Source organism: Chrysochloris asiatica, unplaced genomic scaffold (genome assembly GCF_000296735.1).
Source record: "Chrysochloris asiatica unplaced genomic scaffold, ChrAsi1.0 scaffold00040, whole genome shotgun sequence".
Lineage (NCBI taxonomy): Eukaryota > Metazoa > Chordata > Mammalia > Afrosoricida > Chrysochloridae > Chrysochloris > Chrysochloris asiatica.
Genome location: NW_006408558.1, coordinates 8,384,904 through 8,408,163, shown reverse-complemented (window position 1 = coordinate 8,408,163; position 23,260 = coordinate 8,384,904). Strand labels below are relative to the sequence as shown.

The window sequence follows — 23,260 nt, the reverse complement described above, 5'->3', positions numbered from 1 at the left end:
AATAGTAAATAAAGCCAGTGGAGCCTGTGGGAGCTCTGTTGTTGGAGTTAAGTGCTGTTGAGTTGGTTCCAACTCTTGTGACCCTGCATAGGGTTTCCAAGGAGCAGCTGGTGAGGCTGACATTGCAGTTCAAACTAACCTTGTGGTCGTCCTGTGCTACTTCCCCTCAAGTTCCCCTCAGATCTTCTGGAAGCTCCACAGCATCATAGCAACATGCAAACCTCCACAGATAGTTGGGTGAAGACAGTACATGAGATTCAATAACTGGGAATTGAACCTGGGTCTCCTTCATTGATGTTGTCATTGAGTGACATCCAGTCAGTTCTGACTCTTTGAAGGATCAGAAAGCCTCATCGTTCTCCAATGGAGTGGTCAGTGGGCTTGAACCGCCAACCTTGTGGTTCACAATCCATTGCTTATCTCACAGAGACACCACTCCTTCATAGAAGCTGAGAATTCTACTGCTGAATCACCACTTTTCTCACTTTCCCCTTTTACATAGTCCAAAAATGCTGGCCATTTGATAAAGTTGCTGCTCTTAAAAAAAAAAAAAAAAAAAAAAATCTGGTAGCGTAGTGGTTACGAATCGGGCTGCGAACCTTAAGGTCAGCAGTTCGAAACTACCAGCAGCTCCGCGGGAGAAAGATGAGGCTTTCTACTCCCGTAAAGATTTACACCCTCGGAAACCCTGTACAGGGTCTCTATGGGTCGGAACCGACTCGACGGCACTTAACAACAACATCTATATATAGATAGATAGATATATTTAAATATATGTGTACTTAAAAAACATATATATATCTTTTTAAATATCTTGTTAATATGGTACTCTAGCGCTTTCTAATTTAATCCTTTTGTATTTCATCTAACATGTATTCTCAACTCTATCCTGTGATTGTTGTTGTTGTGAAGTGCAGTCAAGTCAACTCCGACCCATAGTGACCGTGTATAGGGTTTCCGAGGAGCAGATGGTGAACTTGAACTGCTGACCATGCAGTTCAAATGGCTTTGCAGTCTGGAGCATTAACCCACCATGCCACACCAGGACTCCATCCTGTAATTAGGGAGGGACAAGTTTTATATCTTGATTGAAGAGTTGATTAAAAAGGAAAATTTTATTGTGGAGACTTCAATGAAAAAAACCAACAACAAAACTGTGTGGTGGGTGGGGGAGAAAAAAAGCTTTCTGCATATAGCCATTCAATATGCTTTACTTCTACTTTAAGAACTGGTTTAAGAGATTTGTTAGTAATTTCATTTCTGTTATCTTGTCATTTATTTTATTGCCTGCTTGATTTTTGGACATTGGATTTGTTTTAAACATTTCTTTCCCTTTTAATACTGTGAGAATTGTGAGGAGTAAGGTCTTTCATTTCCATCTCTGTATGCCCAAGGTCTATAAAAAAATCACTGAAATCAGCCATTTGTTGAAGGAAAAATAGACATCTGCCTAATTTGCTATCTTCTAATCACCAGACGTCAGGCCTGAAGAAGTTTGGAATAATTCATATTAAAGTAAGAATTGAGGCTTGAAATATGGGGAAAACTCTAGACTCATGTCTTGCATAACATTCACAGATAGCAGCAAAGGAGTCTTGTAGAGTAAGGATAATTGTGGGGGGGAAATCAAAGAGATAGCAGTGACTTTCACATTGATGATAGAGTTGCAAGAAGCGTTTCATATACTTACAAAAGGTGGATGAGAAACAGTGGCTGAATGTAACTACAGAGATGTCAGTTGTGATCTTAAGAGAGTAGTTTTTTTTTTTAAAATGTGTTGGGGGTATACAGCTGAGATCAGAGACTTAAAGGGCATACTGAGTAGAAATGAGAATCTGTGAATTTGTATCACTCATCCAAGGACTTAGATGAGACAGAAAGGAATATGGGTATTTGGTTTTGGAAGCACAGTAGGGTTTCTGAAGAGATCATTCTTGTTCTTTTTTTAAATTTAAAAAAATTTTTCTTTTTGTGTGTGTGTGTGACTTGAGAGATAATTTACATGGGAGAACATCAGTTTTATACCATCATTTCATTGCAGTGATTACAATGTCCTCTGTGCATCATCATTCAACAGTATTTGCTTCTGTTTCCTCTGTTTTGTTTTGTTTTGTTTTTTTGGATGTACCCAAAAACACTCAGGAATATACAATCATTTAAACCAAAGGACACATTCTGCAAGCCTGCCTCCTGGCCACCAGCACACAGCCTTTCTCTTTCCATGAATCTAAAGTCCTCAGCTGCTCTGTCTCTCCATGTCCTCATCTCTGCTTCCATCTCTGGTGTCACTGCTTCTCTGGATAGGGTCCCATACTCTACTTGTGCTCTTCTCCCTTGATGGGCCTAGGGTCCTCTGTTCCTGGACTGTAAGAGTAACTACTCCCACCTTTTGTTAGCAAAATTTCTACCTTTACAGTTGTGACAGTCGCAATTAGTCATGATAACTATTACTTACTATTGAATCATAAGAATCCCCATCTCCTTTCACCAGACCCATCTAGACAAGATGAAAACTATTCAGTGGGGATTCTACCTTCCCCTTCACACTCTGAAACTAAACTCCTTCTTGAAAACATGTAAGCCAATCACTTTGTGCCTTTATAATCCCCCTCTTCCCATTTTAGGTTGTTGTTGTTAAGTGCCATCGAGTTGGTTCTGACCCATAGCGATCCTGTATAGGATTTCCGAGGAGCAGCTGGTTGCGGTTCAAATGGCTTTGCTGTCTGGTGCATTAACCCACAGCACCACACTAGGACTCCATATTTTAGGTAGCCAATGTCTCAGTTGCCCATCCCTATCAACCCTGCATACAGAGGGGATAGGATTGATACTTGATGTGGAGGTTCCTTGCCTCTCAGTTGGTCTTTTGAACTACTATATCCATTAGTATAGGTCAAGTTCATCAAATTGTAGAAATTTACAATAGTTTCCTTTATCAAAAAAAATTTTTTTTTTAATCTTCCTCTAGTCCAGGTCTGATCATCAAGCCATCGAAGTCTCATTCATTTTTAACGTTAGAAAAATTTTCATGATTGCCCTTATGAATTACTTTTCATGAAGGAAATTTAATGTGAATGTGCTGTATGTAGTTTCATGTTTTGTTTAGTGTTTTGCAGATGTAAAGAGACTGAGATGCTTAATCCCAGATCTTGTGTAATATATATATTGAGATAGTGGTGCTGTAGGATAAGCACTGAACTATTAACTGCAAGGTCAGCAGTTCAAACCCACCAACTGCTCCTTGAAAACACTATACAGGGTCACTGTGAGTTAGAAGCATATTGATAGCAGTTAACAACCTTAGCTACCGTATAGACCATCACAGACTTTTAATGCCGGGACTAATATTGTATGATTTTAATGTGCCATACACAATCGTTGGTGAGAGTACTAAAAAGAGTATGTAAATAAATTCCAGTGCAAGGCAATTCATGATGGGAATGTTAATATATGTATTCTAGCTCAATTATTTTCATAAGAGTGTGCCTTCTTTAGACCCAGAGAGGGAGAGGGGCTGTGTGCTGACGATTGGGGGTGAGGATGGGGGTGGGCAGGCTTGCAGGAGATACCATTTGGTTGGTTGATGATGCATGAAGGGGATTGTAACAGTAGCAGTGAAACGATATACGATAGGATGAATGTAAAGCTAATGTTCTCCCATGTAAATTAAGGTATGCCTTGCTTTTGATACATGCAGGAATTATTGTTTTAAATCAATAGAGTACTCTATCACTGTGTTAGCTATACTGAAGCATATCAATCATGGTCAATGTAATTGGAGCATATTCAAAGACAGCCATTGCCTACAATCTAATGAGAAAAAGATCATTTCTATGAAATGTGCAGAGAACAAGATTTCCATTGAGATTGGTATGTAGAGAGCTATAATGTCTCCCTTCTCCCGTTTCCTTCAAACTCTTTTGCACTGTCTTGTATGTGCTATGATGTTGTTAGGTGACATTGAATCAATTTCAACTCATAGTCACACCACATAACTGGGTTCCACTGCTCCATAGGATTTTCTTGGCTGCAATCTATCTCTTTCTCTCTCCCTTTTTTTTTTTTTTTTTAAACTTTTTGGTTACAAGTTGGGCTGCTAACCTCAAGGTCAGCAGTTCAAATCTACTAGCCATTGTGTGGGAGAAAGATGAGGCTTTCTAAAGCTCCTGTAAAGATTTACAGCTCCAGAAATCCTATGCAGGGTTGCTATGCGTTGTAACTGACTTCGCCTGGCACACCACCACCATTGTTGTGAGTTGGGTGAAAGTTAACAGAGCAGTTTAGTTTTCCATTCAACAATTTATCCACATTTTCCTCTCTGACACTGATTGCCAGCCTTACAATGTTACTGTGCTTACCATTTCCATTTGTCCTTCTTTCCTGTCTCTCCCTACCTTCTGAAATTAATCCCTGAGCAACTGTTGCCCTTTTGATCTAAAAGAGTTCATTGTTCTATGGAGTGTGTGCCTCCCTAGTGTTAATGCTCACCTGATAGGCCTGTCTTTGGTTTGACTTAATGTGAGTCATGGGGATGAATTCACTTCCAGATCTGAAGGGTGTCTAAGGGCCATAGTTTTGGAGAGTCCACCAATCTTTATATAACCAGTAAGTCTGGTCTTTTGCATTATTTTGAGTTTTGTTTTGCATTTTTTTCCTGCTCTAGCCAGGATCTCCTATTGTGATCCATTTAGAGAGATCAGCAGTGGTAGTTGGGCACCATCTAGTTTTTATGGTCTCAGAGTCATAGATGGGGTTCATGGGCTCATTAGTCCTTTGGACCGATTGTTTCCTTTCATCTTTAATTTTCTTTGCTTCACTTTTCTTTGCCATTCACAAGCTTTTAAGACCCCATTCACTACTCACCAAAGTACTTGTAGAACAGTGTATTTATGGACTATGTTATACCAATTAACTTTGGTATCCTCCAAGACTACGATCCTGAGCCCCAGGCCCAGCCACTCATTTCCTCAAGATGTTTTATTATGACTAAGAATTTTCTTAACTTTGCCCCCTGTATACTCTGTTATATTCATGGATATGCATGTAGCACTTATACATACATATATGAAACTATCCTTTATCAAATCTGTATTTTTTGTGAGTAGTCTCATTCACCTTCCGATTCTTGTTCAGCATGAGTATCTAGCTACATATCTACTCATAGATTATTACTGTTACTGGATGGTAGGAATGAATATGTAATAGTTGCCTTAACTTTTGTGTTCCTCCCAGTGGCTTCTTTTGCCATATTGTGCTGACCTCCCCCTTATTGTATATTGCCTTTCCCTTCACCTAAGCTGGACTCCTGGTGTAGCACTGTAGGTTCGGCACTGGACTGCTAACTACAAGGTTGGTGGTTCAAACCCATCAGCCACTCCTTGGGAACCCCTATACAGGGTCACTATGAGTCAGAACTGACTCGATGACACTAAACAACAAGTTAGTGTGTGCCTGCCTGCCTTTATCCTCTCACCCATGGTAACCTTCAAAGAATATTTCTAAGTGTAAACCTTTTCTGGACTTTTTACAGTAGTGATGTCATAAAAATATTGGTCCTTTTGTAATTGATTGATTTAACTCTGTATACTCTCCTGTGGGCATCCTGGTGTGGTGCTGCAGGATAATGCACCGGACTGCAAGGTCAGTTTGAGCCATAAGATCAGTGGTTCAAACCCACCAGTCACTCCTTGGAAACCCTATACAGGGTCGCTGTGAATCAAAACTGCTTAATAACAACAACAACAATGTCCTGTAGGTTCCTCCATGTTACGAGGCATTTCTCAGATTCATCACTGTTCTTTAATGATGCATAGTCTTCCATAGTGTGTATGTATTGTAGTTTATTGATCCATTCATCCATTATAGACATTTAGGTTGTTTCCATCTTTTTGTCATTGTGAATAATGTTGTGATGAACATAAATATATATCTATCTCTTTGTGTCATGGCTCTTATTTATCTAGGATATCTACCTAGTGGTAGAGTTGCTGGGTCATATGGCCTCTCTGTTTCTAGTTTTTTAAGGAAGTGCCGCCATACTGTTTTTCCACAGTGAATGCACCATTTGATAGTCTCCGCAGCGGTGGGTGAGGACTCTAATCTCTCTACACTCTCATCAGCACTTAACTGTTTTCTTCTTTTTTGAACGTTGCTATTAATACTGGGTAAACTTCATTGGAGCAGATCATCAGATTTTTCTCCCACAGAGTGAGCCACTGGTTCATTCAGATCACCAATATTTCTATTAGCAGCTGAGCACTTAACCTTTGCACCGTGAGGGCTCATTTGTACTGTCATAGTGGAGAAAAGAGATCATCGTCTTCTGGAGCTAGCACTCTTCCCTTGCTGCCTTTGCCTTTGACAGTGTACGAGGGTCATTATGCATACTGAGGAGCTTCATAAGAAGAAGTCATCAAGATTTAGAACTGGTCCTGTATTTATTGTTCTTGCTTCTGTTGTACCACCCAGATACACAGCTTCTACCAAGTCATTTTAATTGATGAGAATCACGAGAAAAAGCTTCGTCCTTCTATTTTTTTCTATAAGGTGACCACTCTTGTTATTATTGTTTTTAGCAAGTATAGAGTCAGTTCCCAATTAACTGAGACTGCACGTGCAATGGGATTGGACCCTTGGCTAGTCTCAGTCTGGAATCTCTGTTGAAACTTGTTCAGCATCACAGCAATATGCAAGTCTGCACTGACAAACAAGGGGTGGCTGTACTTGAGGTACATTGGCTGGACATTGAACCTGGGTCTCGCACATGGAGGGCAAGAATTCTAATGTTGAACCACCACTGAAAACCAAAGACAACAAGAGCGACACCCCCCCCCCAAAAAAAAAAAACACAAATATCTTGCCATTGAGTTGATTCAGACTCATAGCGATCCTACGAAGCTTTTCCGAAACTATAAATGCTTATGGGAGCAGACAGCCTCATCTTTCTCTTGTGGAACAGCTGGTAGGTTTGAACTTCCGACCTTGTAATTAGCAGCCCAGTGCCTTACCCATAGCGTCACCATAAAACCCTCTGATTTAGAATAGATAGTAAGTAGATACTTGATGAGAAAGTTGGCCTTAGCTCTGAATTACCTGTCAGCCTTCATTAATTCCAGTTTAATATTTGTAATGCAGTAGAACTATTTAGAAGAAAATATAAATGGTATGGAATCAACAGCTCAGTATTGTGGAGCCCACATGTGTTAACTGTTCTCTTGGCTTTTTTCTAATGAGCCTCTCCCAACCTTCTAGGGATCAGAGGGTCCATCTCTCCTGGTGTTTGTAGATCTGTGGACCATAGGTGTATGATCACAGTATAGGAGTATAGGATAGTATAATACCCTTATAAATGCAGTTATTCCAAGCACTCATGACTTTCCAGCCCTCATCCCCAGAGTTAGTAGAGAAGACAATATGGTTAAGGAGACTGGTTTTGAATCACACCCTATAATATGGATAAATCCAATAAGTACATTTTTCCAGCTCAGACATTAATGGCCATTGAGTTTCCTGGAACACTTCAAACTTTTTTTCTGATAGTTGAATTTGTGTCCTACTTCATATTTGCATTACCTTTTTGCATACCCTGTGGATTTGTTTGTCTCCTGCTTACACATTTCCACGAATCACAAGCCTGAGGAAGTTTAAAACTAGAATCTCATCAGTTCACAATTGGCAAAATACATCTGTTCAGAGATATTCCTCAAATAACATTTTTTTTCACACGGTATGTGCCTTTGAAGACCACATTATATAGTGAGAACACTGGGTCTGCTGTTGAGCAGAAAAAGAAAAACTAAGCCAGATTTCTAAAACTTGAATAGAAAGATATTTGTCCTCTCTCACCACACATACATAAGCCTGTTTTCTTTGCTAATAGAAGATGTGCATGTCTCTCATAGATTTAGCTGATGTGTTGTCACTGCCAAACATTTTAAAGTCTGTCATTTGTTTTTACACCATGTAGGCCATTAACAAATTGTTCCCAACTAGCACATTGGTGAGGTTCCTAGGTAGCTTGTTGTTGTTGTTGTTAGGTGCCCTGGAGTTGGTACCGACTCATAGTGACTCTGTGCACAATAGAACGAAACACTGCCCAATTCTGGGCCAACCTCATAATTGTTGCTACGCCTGAGCCCACTGTGCCAATTCATGTCACTAGGGATCTTCCTCTTTTTCTCCAATCTTCCACTTCACCAAACATGATATCTTTCTCCAGTGACTGGTCCTTCCTGATAATATGTCCAAAGTATGAGAGATGAAGTTTGGCCATCCTGGCTTCCAAGGAGCACTCTGGCTGCACTTCTTCCGACACAGATCTGTTTGTTCTTTTGTCAGTCCATGGTACTTTTAATATTCTCCTCCAACACCATAACTCAAATGCATCAATTCTACAGTCTTCCTTATTCCTTTATTTACTAGGTAGCACCAGTGGTTAATGTGTTCATCTGCTAACTGAAAGGTTGGAGGTTCAAATTCACCCAGGGTTCAAACTGGCAGGAGGAAAGCTCAGTCATGAAAAACCCTATGGAGCACAATTCTACTCTGACATCCATGACATTATTATGAATCAGAATTGACTCGATGCAACTTGTTTTTTGTAGCATGTTGGCTAGGCAACAGGTGTACTTTTTGACTAAGCTACACCAGTGTATGGTCTGTAAATGGTATTTGACCTTTCCTTGTTCTTTAATTTTCTTATTTCCAACAGAGGAAAACTCACTACCTATCTCTCAGTATCCAGAAGGACAAACCTATTGTGAATGTCTCCCTGCACCACCCATGACAGATTCTCCATGTCAAATTTTCCTCTAAGATAGTGTCCAAAATAATTATCGAAGAAGCTTTGGATTTTTGCCTATCTTGTGTTCTCAAGGGCAAGAAATCGTCTTTAAAAGCTACAAGCTTTGATTAGTGAGAACACCCACTTACCTGTTCATAAGAGCAGTTGTGATTCATCCATTGAGAACCTGTGTTGAGAAAAGTAGCTGGTTTGAGCAATCTTTTGGTGCTTAGGTGTAGGTTCATTAAAAATACCCATAGTAGAAATCATTGCCTTGGTTATATGGTGCTTCCTTACATGTTGTTGTTCAAAATAATCAAATAAATCAGTGGTACAGCCACTATAGAAAACAGTTTAGTTTCTCAAAAAGCTAAGCACAGAACAGCAATCCTGTTCCTAGGATGTACCCAGGAGAGGAGGAAGCAGGAACACAGATAGAAATCTATATATACCATTGCTCAATGGAAGCAGTTTTCACAGTAGCCTAAAGGTAGAAACAACTAAAATGCTCATCCACAGAGACATGTTGTGAAGTGCTGTCTGTTGAGTCGGTTCTGACTCATAGTGACCCTGTATACGGTTTCCGAGGAGCGGCTGGTGAAATTGAACCACCAACCTTGTGGTTCAAATTGACCTTGTGGTCCAGTGCACTATGCCACTGGATAAACAAAACATGGTAAATACATGCAGTGGAGTGTTACTCAGCCATAAAGAGAAACAAAGGCCAGATTCATTCACAGCATGGATGACCTTGAAAATATTGTGCTGAGTGATACTGTCTCAAAAGGACACTATATGATCATTTTTGGTTTTGTGGTTAGGTGCCATCGAGTGGGTACCAACTCATAGCGACCCTATGCACAACAGAACAAAACACTGCCCAGTCCTGCACCAACCTCACAATCGTTGCTATGTTAGAGCCCATTGCTGCTGCCACTATGCCAATCCATTTCATTGGGTGTCTTCCTCTATTTCGTTGACCTTCCACTTTACCAAACATGATAGTGTTCTCCAGGGACTGGTCCCTCCTGACAATATGTCTGAAGCATGAGAGACTGATAGGAGATAACCCTGTGTAGGGTTTCTGAGAGTGGCTGGTGGGTTTGAACTGCCAATATTGCAATTAGCTATCCAGTGCTTGTCCTATAGCACTACACCTGGGTCTCTCAAATACATAGAAATCAAAATTTATTAGTGGCTACCAGGAGTGAGAGGAAAGAAGCAAAGGAGAAGTTTTGCTTAGGGTATGTTGACTGCATTTGGAAAAAGACAGTGAAAATGGTTTCACAAGTTTAAGAAAGTAACTCATGTCATTGAATCATACATATATTGTTGGGGAGGGGACAGAAATGAAAGTCCAAAAGCCTCAAGTGTGAATGAGAGACAGATAGACCATCACATTCTCTTTCTGTATGCACTTTAGAGGTTCACCTGGACCCTTACCGGACATGGTGTCCCATCGCAGACTGTCAGACAGTGTGCCGTGTGGCATCGAGTGACCCAGGACAGCCTGTGCTGGTGGAGTGTCCTTCATGTCACCTGAAGTTCTGCTCTTGTTGCAAGGATGCTTGGCATGCAGAAGTCTCCTGCAGGGACAGTCAGCCTGTCATCCTGCCCACAGAGCACGGGTAAGAAAGAAATGTTTGTCTTTGGGATGATTCACTGCCTTACTTTGAAGCCCACAATGCCTTCCTTAAAGAAGGAGGTACTTTGCGATGGAGTGTTCCTGTTTGTTGAGTAGCAACTGGTGGGTTTGACTCACTGACCTTTCAGTTAGCAGACTACTGTACTGTATGTTGTTGTTGTTAAGTACTGTGGAGTTGGTTCTGACTCTTAGCGACCCTCCACAGGGTTTCTGAGGCTGTAAATCTTTATGGAAGCAGAAAGCCTCATCTTTCTCTGGTGGAACAGCTGGTGGTTTCGAACTGGCAACCTTGAGGTTAGCAGCCTGATTCCGTAACCATGAAAATCAGTTAAATCTGTCCCTTTTCACATGCAGAGTTTTGATAGAAGCAGCAGGGCCCAGAGGGAGTGACTTCGTGTTTGATCTTTTGCTTTGCTTGAGGCTATGGCTGTTCTGTCTTAGCAAGAACAGAAATACCAGTGTTGCAGTCCAGTTAGTTTAATCACCCAATGCCCTTAAAATGTGTAGAGACATTCTTCAGCAATGTTAATGCTTCCTGGCTATGATGCTGTGTTTGAATCCCAGACAAACAAACCAAGAGAGAAAGAAGGTCTGATGCACATTGGAGACATATGACCTCACCACCAGATTGAAACCAGTGCTCCCACATTTACTGCCCTAACAGCCAGGGCCCTGGGTGGCCTGAGCAATGTTAACAACTCCAAGGTGAAGGATTCAAACTGTGTCATTGTCATTTGATATCTGACAGTTCACTCAGTCTTTTGGAATATGTTTTCCCACCTGAAAACAAAGGAAGGATTCAAATGGTAATAGTAAACACCCTACCTGAGTCCTGTTGTGGCACTGTAGGATAAGCGCTAGACTGCTAACAACAAGGTCTGCAGTTCAAGCCCACCAGCTGCTCCTCGGAAACCCTATACAGGGTAGCTATGAGTCAGAACTGACTCAAGGAAACTTCACAACAACTGTCCCACCGCTATGTATGGTATTGTTGGTACCAAACCAACACTTTGTGAACTTGATGTTTTTGTGTGCTAGAGAATGGTTTTTCATCAACAGTAGCTAAACTATAACCCAGTACTGGGGTTTCACCTGCCTGTCTCTCTACCCTTCTCTACCTCAGTATGTTCCCCTTCTAGGTGTTGGGTGGTATTCTGTGTTAGGTGTTGGGATACTAACCACAAGGAGGAAAATTCACACCTACCAACCGCTCCTCAGGAGAAAGAGGACGTAGTGAGCCCCTGTAAAGATTTACAATTTCAGGAACTCAGGAGAGTTCTATAGTATTACTTAGAGTCAGAATTGACTCGGTGCCGTGGGTGTGGTATTGGTTTAGGTTAGGCTGTGAAGGGTCCATCGGTGGTGCAAACTGCTAACTGGAAAGTTGGAGGTTCGAGTCTACTCAGAGGTATCTCAGAAACAGGGTCTGGCTACCTGATTCTGAAAAATGAGGTTCTATTCTGACATACATGGGATTTCCATGTGTCAGAATGACTTGATGGCAACTTTTTTGGTGTTTTGATCATGCTGTGACCTCTGCTGGCCGATTTATCTGTTTGGAGCAAGATTTTTAAAAAAATACACATTTTAGTAATATTTGGCATTTGTCCAAAGTATTGATTATTGAATTTCTGTTGCCTGCTTACCATTTGTTTAAATGAATCAATTCTTAGCTAAATTACCCTGGGCTAGTTTCTCTGCTGTGTAGTGGACTTCTTGGCCTTCTTATTCAGATAGTATATGCTCCCAGAACGAAACATTAATTTGGCAAAATAAATGAGTTAAATCACCTGTGAAAGTACAATTGCCGTAGATGAATTCAGATTCCTGATTTGAGTGATCTGAACCACTTGCTCTCCTAACTTTCCCCCTACCCTTTTCCTTGGAAGTAAGTCAAGGATGGATAACTGAGAGCTGATGACCGACTGACCCGTTAGGCTCCCTGGAATCCAGTTGCGATCATAAAGTTGAGTCTGCTGGTGGTGACGGTGGTTGCCACTGAATTGTTGCTGCTGAGCCTATTCCATTCCTGGCACCCCCATTGTGTTACAAAATATAGCTGAGCTCCATAGTGCTTTCATGGCTGTAATATTAGTGGAAGCTGATTGCCAGACCATTCTTTCATGGTACCACTGGGACGGTGGGTTCAAACCACCAACCTGTAGAGTAGCAGTTGAGCACAAACCATTTGAAGCACTTAGGGACCTTTTGTCCCCTGTGGCGTAGTGGATTATGCGTTAGACTGCTAACCTCAAGGTCAGCAGTTTGAACCCACCAACTGCTCTGTGGGAGAAAGATGAAACTTTCTGCTCCCATGAAAATTTGCAGCCTTGGAGACCCTATACAGGGTTATGAGTCGAAACTGACTCCACAGCACACTGCAACAGCAGCAGAAATCTTTCCCCAGCCAAAACTAAATCCACTCCTACTAAGTTGATTCCAACACATACAATAGAGTAGAACTGCTCTCTAAGGTTTCTCAGACTGTAAATCTTTAGGGGAACCGACAGCCTCCTCTTTCTCCCATGGAGCAGCTGGCAGATTTGAACCGCTGATCCTATGGTTAGCCAGCCATTGTTTATCCCACCAGGGTTCTTTGGGACCTTTTTGTTGTTAAGTGCCATTGAGTTGGCTTTGACTCACAGCAACCTGATATAAGGTTTCTGAGGCTTTTAAATCTTTGAGGAAGCAGAAAGTCTCATCTTTCTCCCACCGAGTGGGAGTGGCTGGCAGCCTTGCACTGCAGACCTTGTTATTCATAGTCTGGTGCTTATTGTTAGAAGCCACTGCACTCCCTGGGACCTTTCTATGGCTGCTGGTAAGTACCGTTGAGTCAGATCTAAGCCAACATCCCTGTATAGGGTTTCCAAGGAGTGGCTGGTGAGTTTGAACCGCTGACCTTGTGGTTCAAACCAACCTTGCAGTTCAGTGGGACCATTCTAGAAGGGCTATAATTGAATTATGATGTTCACAGCATCGTTTCATGTGTGTCCTCGTGGTTCTTGCTTCTTTATTAGGTAGCATTCCACATTCCCGATACCATTCTCACGATTTCTCATCCATTTGGTTTCTAGGGTCCTCTTTGGGACAGCAGACGTGGAAGCCCCCATTAAACAGTGCCCTGTTTGCCGGGTTTATATCGAACGCAACGAAGGCTGTGCTCAGATGATGTGTAAGAACTGCAAGCACACGTTTTGCTGGTACTGTCTCCAGAACCTGGACGTAAGTTCCACCAGCAGAAAGCTCTAGGCTGGTCTGAACAACAGCCAGTATCTGTCAGGCTTTCCTTAAAATTATTGAGTCTACCTGTCCTGTGAAAGGAATCTATTTTCTGTTTTACTATTCATGTTAGGTATTTTTTTCTTTTTATTGTAAACTGAGTGAAGGCTTCTTGTTGTTGTTAGGTGCCATCGAGTCGGTACCGACTTACAGTGACCTTATGCACTACAGAATGAAACACTGCCCAATCCTGGGCCAACCTCACTATTGTTGCCACACTTGAGCCCATTGATGCTGCCACTTTGCCAATCCATCTCGCTGGAGGTCTTCCTCTTTTTCTCTGACCCTCCACCTTAACAAACATAATATCCTTCTCCAGGGACTGATTCCTCACGACAATATGTCTAGTATATGAGAGACGAAGTTTGGCCATCTTGGCCTCCAAGGAGCACTCTGGCTGCACTTCTTCCAAAACGGATCTATTGGTTCTTTTGGCAGCCCATGGCACTTTCAGTATTCTCCTCCAACACCATAACTCAAAAGCATCAATTCTTGTATGGTCTTCCTTATTCACTGTCCAACTTTTACATGCATGTGAAGTTATAGAAAATACCATGGCTTGGGTCAGGCACGCCTTAGTCCTCAAGCTGACATCTTTGCTCTTCAACACTTTAAAAAGGTCTTGTGCAGCAGATTTGCCTAATGCAGTAAGTCGTCTGATCTCTTGACTGTTGCTTCCATGAGTGTTGATAGTTGACCCAAGAAGAATGAAGTCCTTGACAACATCAATCTTTTCTCTGTTGATAAGAATGTTGTTTATTGGTCCAGTAGTGAGAATTTTTGCTTTCTTTACATTGAGATGTAATCCATACCGAAGGCTATACTCTTTGATCTTCATCAGTAAATATTTTAAGTCCTCTTCACTTTCAGCAAGCAAGGTTGTATCTTCTGCATATCGCAGGTGGTAAATGAGTCTTCCTCCAATCTTGATGCCACGTTTTCCTTCTCATAGAGCAGATCAATGTTCCAGTCAATAATTCATTACACTATGTTTCAGCTCATTGACTGCAGTTCATATCACTCATTCCATTTCCTCCTCGTGTTTCCTGTTTGCAGCACCCTGAATTTTATCATTGGGCAAATGCTGCCCATGTGATCTCCAATGGTTGATTATGCTAAGGTGGGTGTACCTCCGCTTATAGACCTGTCTGTTGTTTGGCTGAAAACTGAGCCTTGAGGATGAGTTCGTTGCCAGTCTTGAAGGATGACTAAAGACCATATTCTGAGGGGCACCACTAGTCTGTGTTTGACCAGTAAACCTACCCTTTGTTTTTATGATTTTGTTTTGTTCCACGTTTTCCTCCCACTCTATCCAGGACCATCTACTGTGGTCTAGATTTCCCAAGCCTGTTTCTTTAGGTATCACTCAAACCTTTCCTTGATGATCTTAGGTCTGTCACCTTAGCAAATTGTTGGGTTAGGAACATTTCCTGCACCTTGGGTATTGTCTTACTTTATTATGTAAAGGACTCTGCATGTATTTGATTTCTGTTGCTTCTCCAACAAATGACTAAAATTTAAGGGACTTAAAACCACACTTCTTATGCAATTACTCTGTAGATTAGAAATCAGACAAGGGTCTCAAGGCAGGCCTGTTTTCCCTGCTGGAAGCCTAGGGGGAGATTCTGATTTCTCTTCCAACATCTAAGGCTTTTGACCACTTCCCCCTTTGTCGCAGCAGCACAGCCTTATCTCTCTGGCATTTCTTCTATCTTCACATTGCTCTCTGATCATCCCTGGGGAAGGTTCTCTGCTTTTAAGGACCCTTATGATTAGACTGTGACACCAGGTCGATCTAGGCTAAATAATATCATCCCAGGGTCCTTGACGGAATCACTTCTACCTCGTCCCTTCCATCACGTGAAGTGACATCATAGCCACAGTTCCAGAGATTACTGCGTGAATGTCTCTGGTTACCATAATTCATTTAATTTCCTTTATGAATTAAAACAAAAAACCTCAAAGATGTGTCTTAAATAGCTTTCAAGTTCTTTCATTGGCATGGCAGTGGTATTGGTGCCATGTATCAGTGTCCCCTTCCTAGTCAATGGGGCCTGGCCTAATGATTATTTTCCCTAACCATTCATGGATCATGTCTCTTCAAACTCAGTTGCTATTGCATTCAGTCATATGTCAGGGCTGGTGGTAACCTCAGAGTTTACAGATAGAGTGAAGGATTGGTGGAATTATTTCAATCCCAGTGTTTTAAGGAATGCATGAGGGTAAGTTGTTTATAAAGATTGCCTTCTTTTCCCTTCAAATTTGACCTATTCAGTATGTCTATTATTAGTGCAAGCCCTCAGTCATGGTTGATCTGCCCGTCCATTCTCAGCTTTTCCTTCTAATTGTCTAGCTGACGTCAATTCCACAAGTGATTTGTAGAATGCTTCACTATCATACATGCTCCATGAACACACAGACCACATGGTTCATGCATGGTGCCTGGGTTTTTGTTTTTTTTTAACTGAAAATTAGATAAGTCATAAGAATCTTAATCAGCTTCATCCAGTGTTTTGAGATGAGACATGAATTTGATAGAGGAAAATACCATTTTAATGATGCCAGCAACTTAGCCGTTTGGCTTGAAATATAACTTTAAAAGTTGGATTTATCATAACACCTTGAATTATTATGTGTGTGTGTGTGTTAAGTCCAGTCAAGTTGGTTCCGACTAATGACAACCCTGTATAAGGTTTCCAGAGAGCAGCTGGTGGGTTTGAACTGCCAACTTTAAGGTTAGCAGCCCAGTGCTTATCCTATGGTGCCACACCAGGATTCCAGGACTCCGCTTGAATTACAGTTGTCTGATATTTGAGACCTCCCATCATTCCAAATGAGTGAAATCTGAGTGAACATCTTTATAACCATCTTGCTTCATAATTAACAACAGTCTCACTCTCGTTTTCTTTAACTTCAGATTTAACCAGAATACTAATTAGGTTGATGGACAGAAGCCTGGTCCATTAGGTTCTCTCTAGGAGTGTGGTAACTCCATAGGATAAGTACAGGACTGTGAACCACAAGATCTGCGGTTTGAGTCCACCAGCTGCTCTGAGGCAGGGTGAGGTTTTCTGCTCCCACAAAGATTTAAAAAAGCCTTGGAAACCCTACACAGGGTCACTATGAGTTGGAATCGACTCCAAGGCACTTAACATCAATAACAGGAGGCAGAAGTGTAAGGAAGTAAGCATGTGCATCAAATCTTTCCATTCTTTTACTGAAATATGTTTGGAGTATGGCATTGTGAAGAAAGATTGTCCTGGAACTTGCAGTGAAGTGGTACAGATGTTCAGTGGCTGGATACACAGACTTCAGATGTTGAAGCATCTTGTTCTGCCCCACCCCCCATCCTTTTTTTTTTTTTTTTTTTTTTGAGACTGTTGTCTTTGCTTTGGCCCAGGGCAATTGGCACATTACTAACTATGTTTCTCTAGAGAAGTGTTGTAAATCAGATGGTGATGGTTATCGGTGTTTATAGGAAAGTTGTACAGCATGGGCCAAGAGAAGGGTGACTATTCAAATTCCAAACCTGAGGCAGAGACCAAACACTGGTTTGGGATTTTGTGTGGTGGTGATATCCTAGCTTGATTCTCATTCCTATCATTTCAGAGGAGGAAAGATTCTAAATCTGCTTTAGGATTCCACTTACAGTTATATCCTCAAGGATTTGTCTCCTGTTGGTAAGTGCCATCGAGTCAGTTCTGACTCATAACGGCCTGTATAGGGTTTCTGAGGAGCTTTCAGTTAGCAGTCCTGTGCTTAGTCCAGCGCTACACCAGAAATCCTCTATCTCTTTTTCCTCCTGTGACTTCAACTTCAGCTCCCCACTTCACAATATATCCACTCCCTCCAGTTTGTGTCATTTAAAAATGAGAGAACCTTTTCTGGAGCCTGCCTCTTTCCCTTGTTGCTGCTGCTGCATCCATTCCTGGCACATGACGACTCCATAGAGTAGACTGCTCTGTAGGGTTTTCACGACTGTGACCTTATGGGAAAAAGTCATCTCTGAGTGGTTTCAAACTGTCCAACTTTTGACCAGTGCTTAACCATTTGAGCCACCCAGGGAACCTTTACATCTTTCCAGATGTCTCTCCTTCCTCTAGAAGCCAAGCTTCAAAATAGCATAACCCCCTCTTACTGTTGATGTTAATAACATCCATTTATTCTGCTAGCAATGAACTCTGTCACAGAGTCATACCTCTTCTGTATTCATTCCGAGGTTTCAAGTGATTTCTTATTGGTAGAATCCAGTAGATGCTTTCATCTTTGTCTCTCTGCTACCTTTGACCCCTTGATCACTTGACTCACTCACCTCTTTTTCAGTGATAACCCTCTCTTCTGGTCTCCCTTCTACCTGTCTGGCCATGTCTTAGTTTCCTTTCCAGACTCTTAGCCAGTTCTTGAAGTGTTTCTGTTACTTCTCACACTACACTCTTTCTATCTGGGCAGTTTCATCCCCTTCTATGGTTTCTTTCAACCCATCATTCCCAAATCCATTTTTTCCAGACTCTAAATCTATACAGTCAGCTGCCTTTTGAACAATACTACTTCGATGTCTCAAGTATCTCTCAAAGTTAACGTTTCCAAACCATAGTTATTTGTCTTTCCAATAAAGTCTGTTTTCTTCATCTAATTACTTGCCTTCTTAATAGCTCATGACTGTATTTTCCTATATTTGTGGTAGTGGTGGTTATGTGCTGTGGAGTCAGTTCCGACTCATAGTGACCCTGTACAGGGTTTCTGAGGCTGTAAATCTTTACGAGAGCAGAACGCCTCATCTTTCTCCCACGGAACAGCCGGTAGTTTCGAACTGCTGACCTTGCGATTTGTAACCACTACGCTATCAGAGCCGTTGGTATTTCTTCACCTGACTTATTCAAATAACCTTTTCACTACCCTGCTCTTAACCACCGCATTCAGTGTTGCGTCTCTGCTAGAGCTACCTTCCTAAGGCGAACAAGTCAGAGCTCTCTTTTAGAATCTGTCTGGAGCCTCCTTTATTGTGATCTGTTTTCACTTGGTGATTTACAAAACTACTGAGTTACGTTCTAAGCATTACAGGCCTGGACTTTCCAGAGGGAATCAGAAATCAGCAGTAGCATCTCTGATTGCAGTGAGTTAATCTAATGATCTAGTGACCATCTCATGAGGTATCAATCCCTCTCTCCTTCAGAACTGTGTGTTCACTGAGATCTCACTCTTTGTTTTACAGAACGACATTTTCCTCAGGCATTATGACAAAGGACCATGTAGGAACAAACTGGGCCACTCCAGAGCATCAGTGATGTGGAACCGAACACAGGTATCCTCACCTTAAAGGGAGCTTGGAAGAAACCAGACTTCTGATACGTTCAAGAGTCCACCTCTTGAGAGAAAAGATGCTAGACTGAATTTTTTTTTTCCAGAACAAGTTTTAACTCTATGCCCCAACTTAATTAATGATTAATTTAGATAGCCAATCAATATAATTCTAATGCCCTCAATATCATACATGAACTTCTCATGTGGTGCTGTAGGCTCAGCATTAGACTGCGAACCACAAGGTCAGCAGTTCAAACCTACCAGCTGCTCCTTGGAAACCCTACACCGAGTTGCTATGAGTCAGAACCAACTTGAGGGCACTTAACAACAACAGTATTATACAGCACCACACTAGGGCAGGGCTGTTGTTTTTAAGTATCTTCAAGTTGGTTCCAATTCATAGCGATCCTGTATAGAGTTTCTGAGGAACGGCTGGTGGGCTTGAACCATTGACCTTATGGTTCAAACCAACCTTGCGGTCCAATGCTTATCCTACAGCACTGCACCAGGGCAGGACTAGGGAAAAGTAATGGAACTACTTGTTGAAGTTAACTGGTAAGCACAGACTTTGGGAAGACAAGTTGGGTACAGAGGTCCAGAGGACTTCCTTCCTCCTGGAAATATGCTGAAATGACTCTACTATTAACCATGAAAGTCAGTGTTCCAAACACCTCTGAGACCTGCGGGCTTTGAGTTCTCTGTATACACCATTGTGTGTTTACGCGGCAGGTCCAACAAGAGAGCCTTGGTTCCTTTTTCATGGTGTTTCATATTTATTACAGGGCCTGTTGGCATCTTCCTTTAGGGAGATTCAATGTTAGTACTCATCATTAACATCCCATTGCAGAGACCCAGGTAGAGAGACAACTGATACCAATAAGTGATGATTTTACTTGAGCCTGAGTTAGAATTTGGATTTGCTCTTCTCACCTTGCTTTGTATCCAATTGAGAATTTTGCTGGGAACTGGATGAAAGGTTGCATAATTAGAGCTTTTATATGCCAGAGTCTGGTATAATAAAAGATCACTGTTGGCAGAATGGTCAAATGCTTGGCTGCTAAGCAAAAGGTCAGTGGTTCCATGAGAGAAAAGACCTGTTGATCTTCCCCTGTAAAAATTTCAGCCTAGAAAGCTACAGGGCAGTTCTACTGTGTCATACAGGGGCCGCTATGAGTCAGAATCAACTCATTGTCATACAACAATATGGTATAGTACGCACTAGTATGCATACAGGAAGATATAACTGCTGAAATATGTTTTTCTTCTACATTTCCAGGTGGTGGGGATTCTTGTGGGGTTGGGCATCATTGCCTTGGTCACGTCACCCCTTCTGCTCCTGGCCTCCCCCTGTATAATCTGTTGTGTTTGCAAGTCTTGTCGGGGCAAGAAGAAAAAGCATGGCCCATCCACAACCTAAAGCTCTCTGCGCGTGCTCACTTGCTATGGCTATCTGGGTTCTATGAAACAGCACAGTGATGACACCCCACTTAGTGAACTCACCTCCTCATCCTTGACAAACTTTGGAAGTGCCTCTTGTGTCCTGCCAGCCTTCAACATTGGAGCAGGCCAACAAGCCCAGGGAGCGTGTGTTCCAGTGTAGACAGAGCCAAGTTCTCCAGTCCAGACTGCGTCTAGGGAACACGTCTGGAAGCTTGGGGATTGCTTTGAGGGGGAACAAGGACATCATTGTTCAGTCACCTACAGGATACCACTGGACTGTTGAACTTCCAGCCAAAGTTAAGGAGCTTGAAGGAACATTCGATATAATAAATATGTTGTCACAGTTGGCAACATACATGCTAACTGAGAAGCGGACGTCAGTTCTGTGTTGATTTGAACACCATGGAAACGTGATGGGGGTTGGTACTCCATGTAGGAGGAGAAGGGTAAGACTGCTGAAGAGATGATGCTCGTAGGAGCTATAAAGTAGGCTGCTGATCTCAGTGGTAGATGTGGTGGTTCCGCCTTTGCCGGCTACTTGGTGTACTGTTCTCAGCGTTCCCACAGTGACTTGGCAGACACACAATAGATTTCTCCTTGTGTGGTCTCAGCTTCAGGAAGGAGAAGCTGTTGTGCAGAGAGCATTGTCCCTTCCCAATGAAGGCGTTGCAGTGTGGAGATCAATGTAATGTCCCAAAGTTGGCAAGTGGAACTTTCCTAAGGTGATCAACTCTTAACAACCAGTAGCTAGACAATGGCTTTATCTGAAATGTGGGTAGGGTAGGACAGGTTCCAAAGCTTCACCATAGATAATAACAGACCTTTCTTAGAGTCTGTATTCGTAACACTAAAAAAGGTTTAAAATTGGATCTAAAAGTACATGCCAGGAGCAAATATTCAAGTCCATGTACATATACATCTAGAAGCCATATAATTTGCAGCCTATCCCAGAATTCCTATCCAGTAGGCATGCATGGATAACCCCAGTAGTACATATAAATGTTTACTGAAAAGCCATTCTAACCTTCCTTCTGTGACTAACATGGTTTATTATAAATCACCTAGACATTTTTTGCATATTATATATGTGAATTTTAGTTCTGAGTTAATAACTTATCCAAGGGTATATATAAACTCATAAACACAACTCTTTTAAAACAGTAAATAGTATAATAGCATATTACCTTTCCTTTTTAAAAAAAAAAAAATTGATAATCAAAAATTTACATATCTTCCAATAATTCAGAGCATTTCTATTCTTGGCATCATTTCATAGTGCACTTTCAGCTGCTAGTGAATCAGTCTGAGTACTTTCTGTTCAGACAAGGCACTGATGAAGCAGCAACATAAAGTAGGTAAGGAATAAAATGTAAGCGCTTTATAGATCCTAAAGAGAGTGGGCTTTTTTAAATCACTTCACTGTGACTTGTTTTCCCAATTATGCCATTCATCAGCTTTTTAATTAAATGGGTTTCCAAAAGATAAATAATCCGGTAACAGGATTATTAGCAATGCAGGGTGGAGCTTTAGGATAACTGTACTCAGTGTAGATGGAGAGCTTGTCTTGAAGCCAAGTGTACCATATCAGGAACTATCAGCGCCTATGATATTCTTTGAGATTGGGTAACTAGTGTGTTAAATTGCTGCTATATCAGACCTATTATTAAAGAATGATGCTTTGCTTATTTAATAGAATGTATACGAAGTGGAACTCTGGTAGCATAGTGGTTATGAATCGGGCTGCTAATCTCATGGTCAGCAGTTCGAAACTACCAGCTGTTCTGTGGGAGAAGGATGAGACTTTGTGTTCCCGTAAAGATTTACAGCCTCGAAAACCCTGTACAGGGTCACTATGAGTTGGAACCGACTCCACAGGACATAACAACAAAAAACAACATACTAAGTGGAGAGTCCTGGTGTGGTGCTGTAGGTTAATGCACCAGACTGCAAAACCGTTTGAACTGCAAGGTCGGTGGTTCAAGCTCACCAGTCGCTCGGAAACCCTATACAGGGCCACTATGGGTCAGAACTGACTCAATGGCACTCAACGACAACAAAACATTCTAAGTGGGGATGTGTATATTTTAAAGACTTTTTTGTTCACGTGTATATGTTTGATATGTACATCTGTTGATCATGTACATTTTATTTACAGGTTGTATAGAGCATAGATGAGAACTAAGGGAAAACTTTAGAATGGCAACCCACCAAAAAGCATTTAAAATCATCTATTAACAATTTGTCATTATTAAGCATCTTTGCTTTTCTTCAAGGCACTAAACATTTCTTTTCCTCTTCTATCGATGTATTTGATGTATTTCATATTAATGTAATTGTTCATATACTTGAGTAGTCAAGTTGCTTTTATATGTATATATACAGAGCCAACTGCCTCATTCTAGGTTAAAAGGGCATTTATAACTGCTCAGGGGATCATAGAAATTCATCTGAAATTGAAGTTTTGTAAAAAGGTTGTCAGTACTGACAATGTATTCCTCCATTATTTAACTTTTCAGTACTTGGTTCCACAAAGACTCTTTAAACAGGGACTGATTTCAAGTAACCTAAAATGTTTTGTTAGCAGAAGTAGAGTTCCTGGATTTGTAGTGAAGATGGAAGAAAATATATATTTCTTTGGCAAAACCGAAGGAACTTGACTTCTCATAGAGGTATTATAACAGAATCAGTTACTTTTGAGGGGAAGGGAGAATTGTTTGCCTAACAGAATTTGAATGACTGGATTTAACTTTTAAAATGTTGAAAAGTGCCTGGGGGTGGAGGTAGGGGGAAGTGGTGACTTCTTTTGTCAATAG

At 41.4% G+C, this 23,260-nt stretch overlaps 1 protein-coding gene across 1 annotated transcript in view; it reads left to right on the top strand.

The window, feature by feature from the left end:
* Positions 1-20,424, top strand: part of RNF144B (ring finger protein 144B) — an 82,580-nt gene extending 62,156 nt beyond the window's left edge. Inside the window, exons 4-7 of the mRNA XM_006860791.1 lie at positions 10,206-10,410; positions 13,502-13,649; positions 18,919-19,008; positions 20,284-20,424. Coding sequence (XP_006860853.1) covers positions 10,206-10,410; positions 13,502-13,649; positions 18,919-19,008; positions 20,284-20,424 — 584 coding nt within the window. The remainder of the gene's footprint in view (positions 1-10,205; positions 10,411-13,501; positions 13,650-18,918; positions 19,009-20,283) is intronic.
* Positions 20,425-23,260: the final 2,836 nt, after the last annotated feature.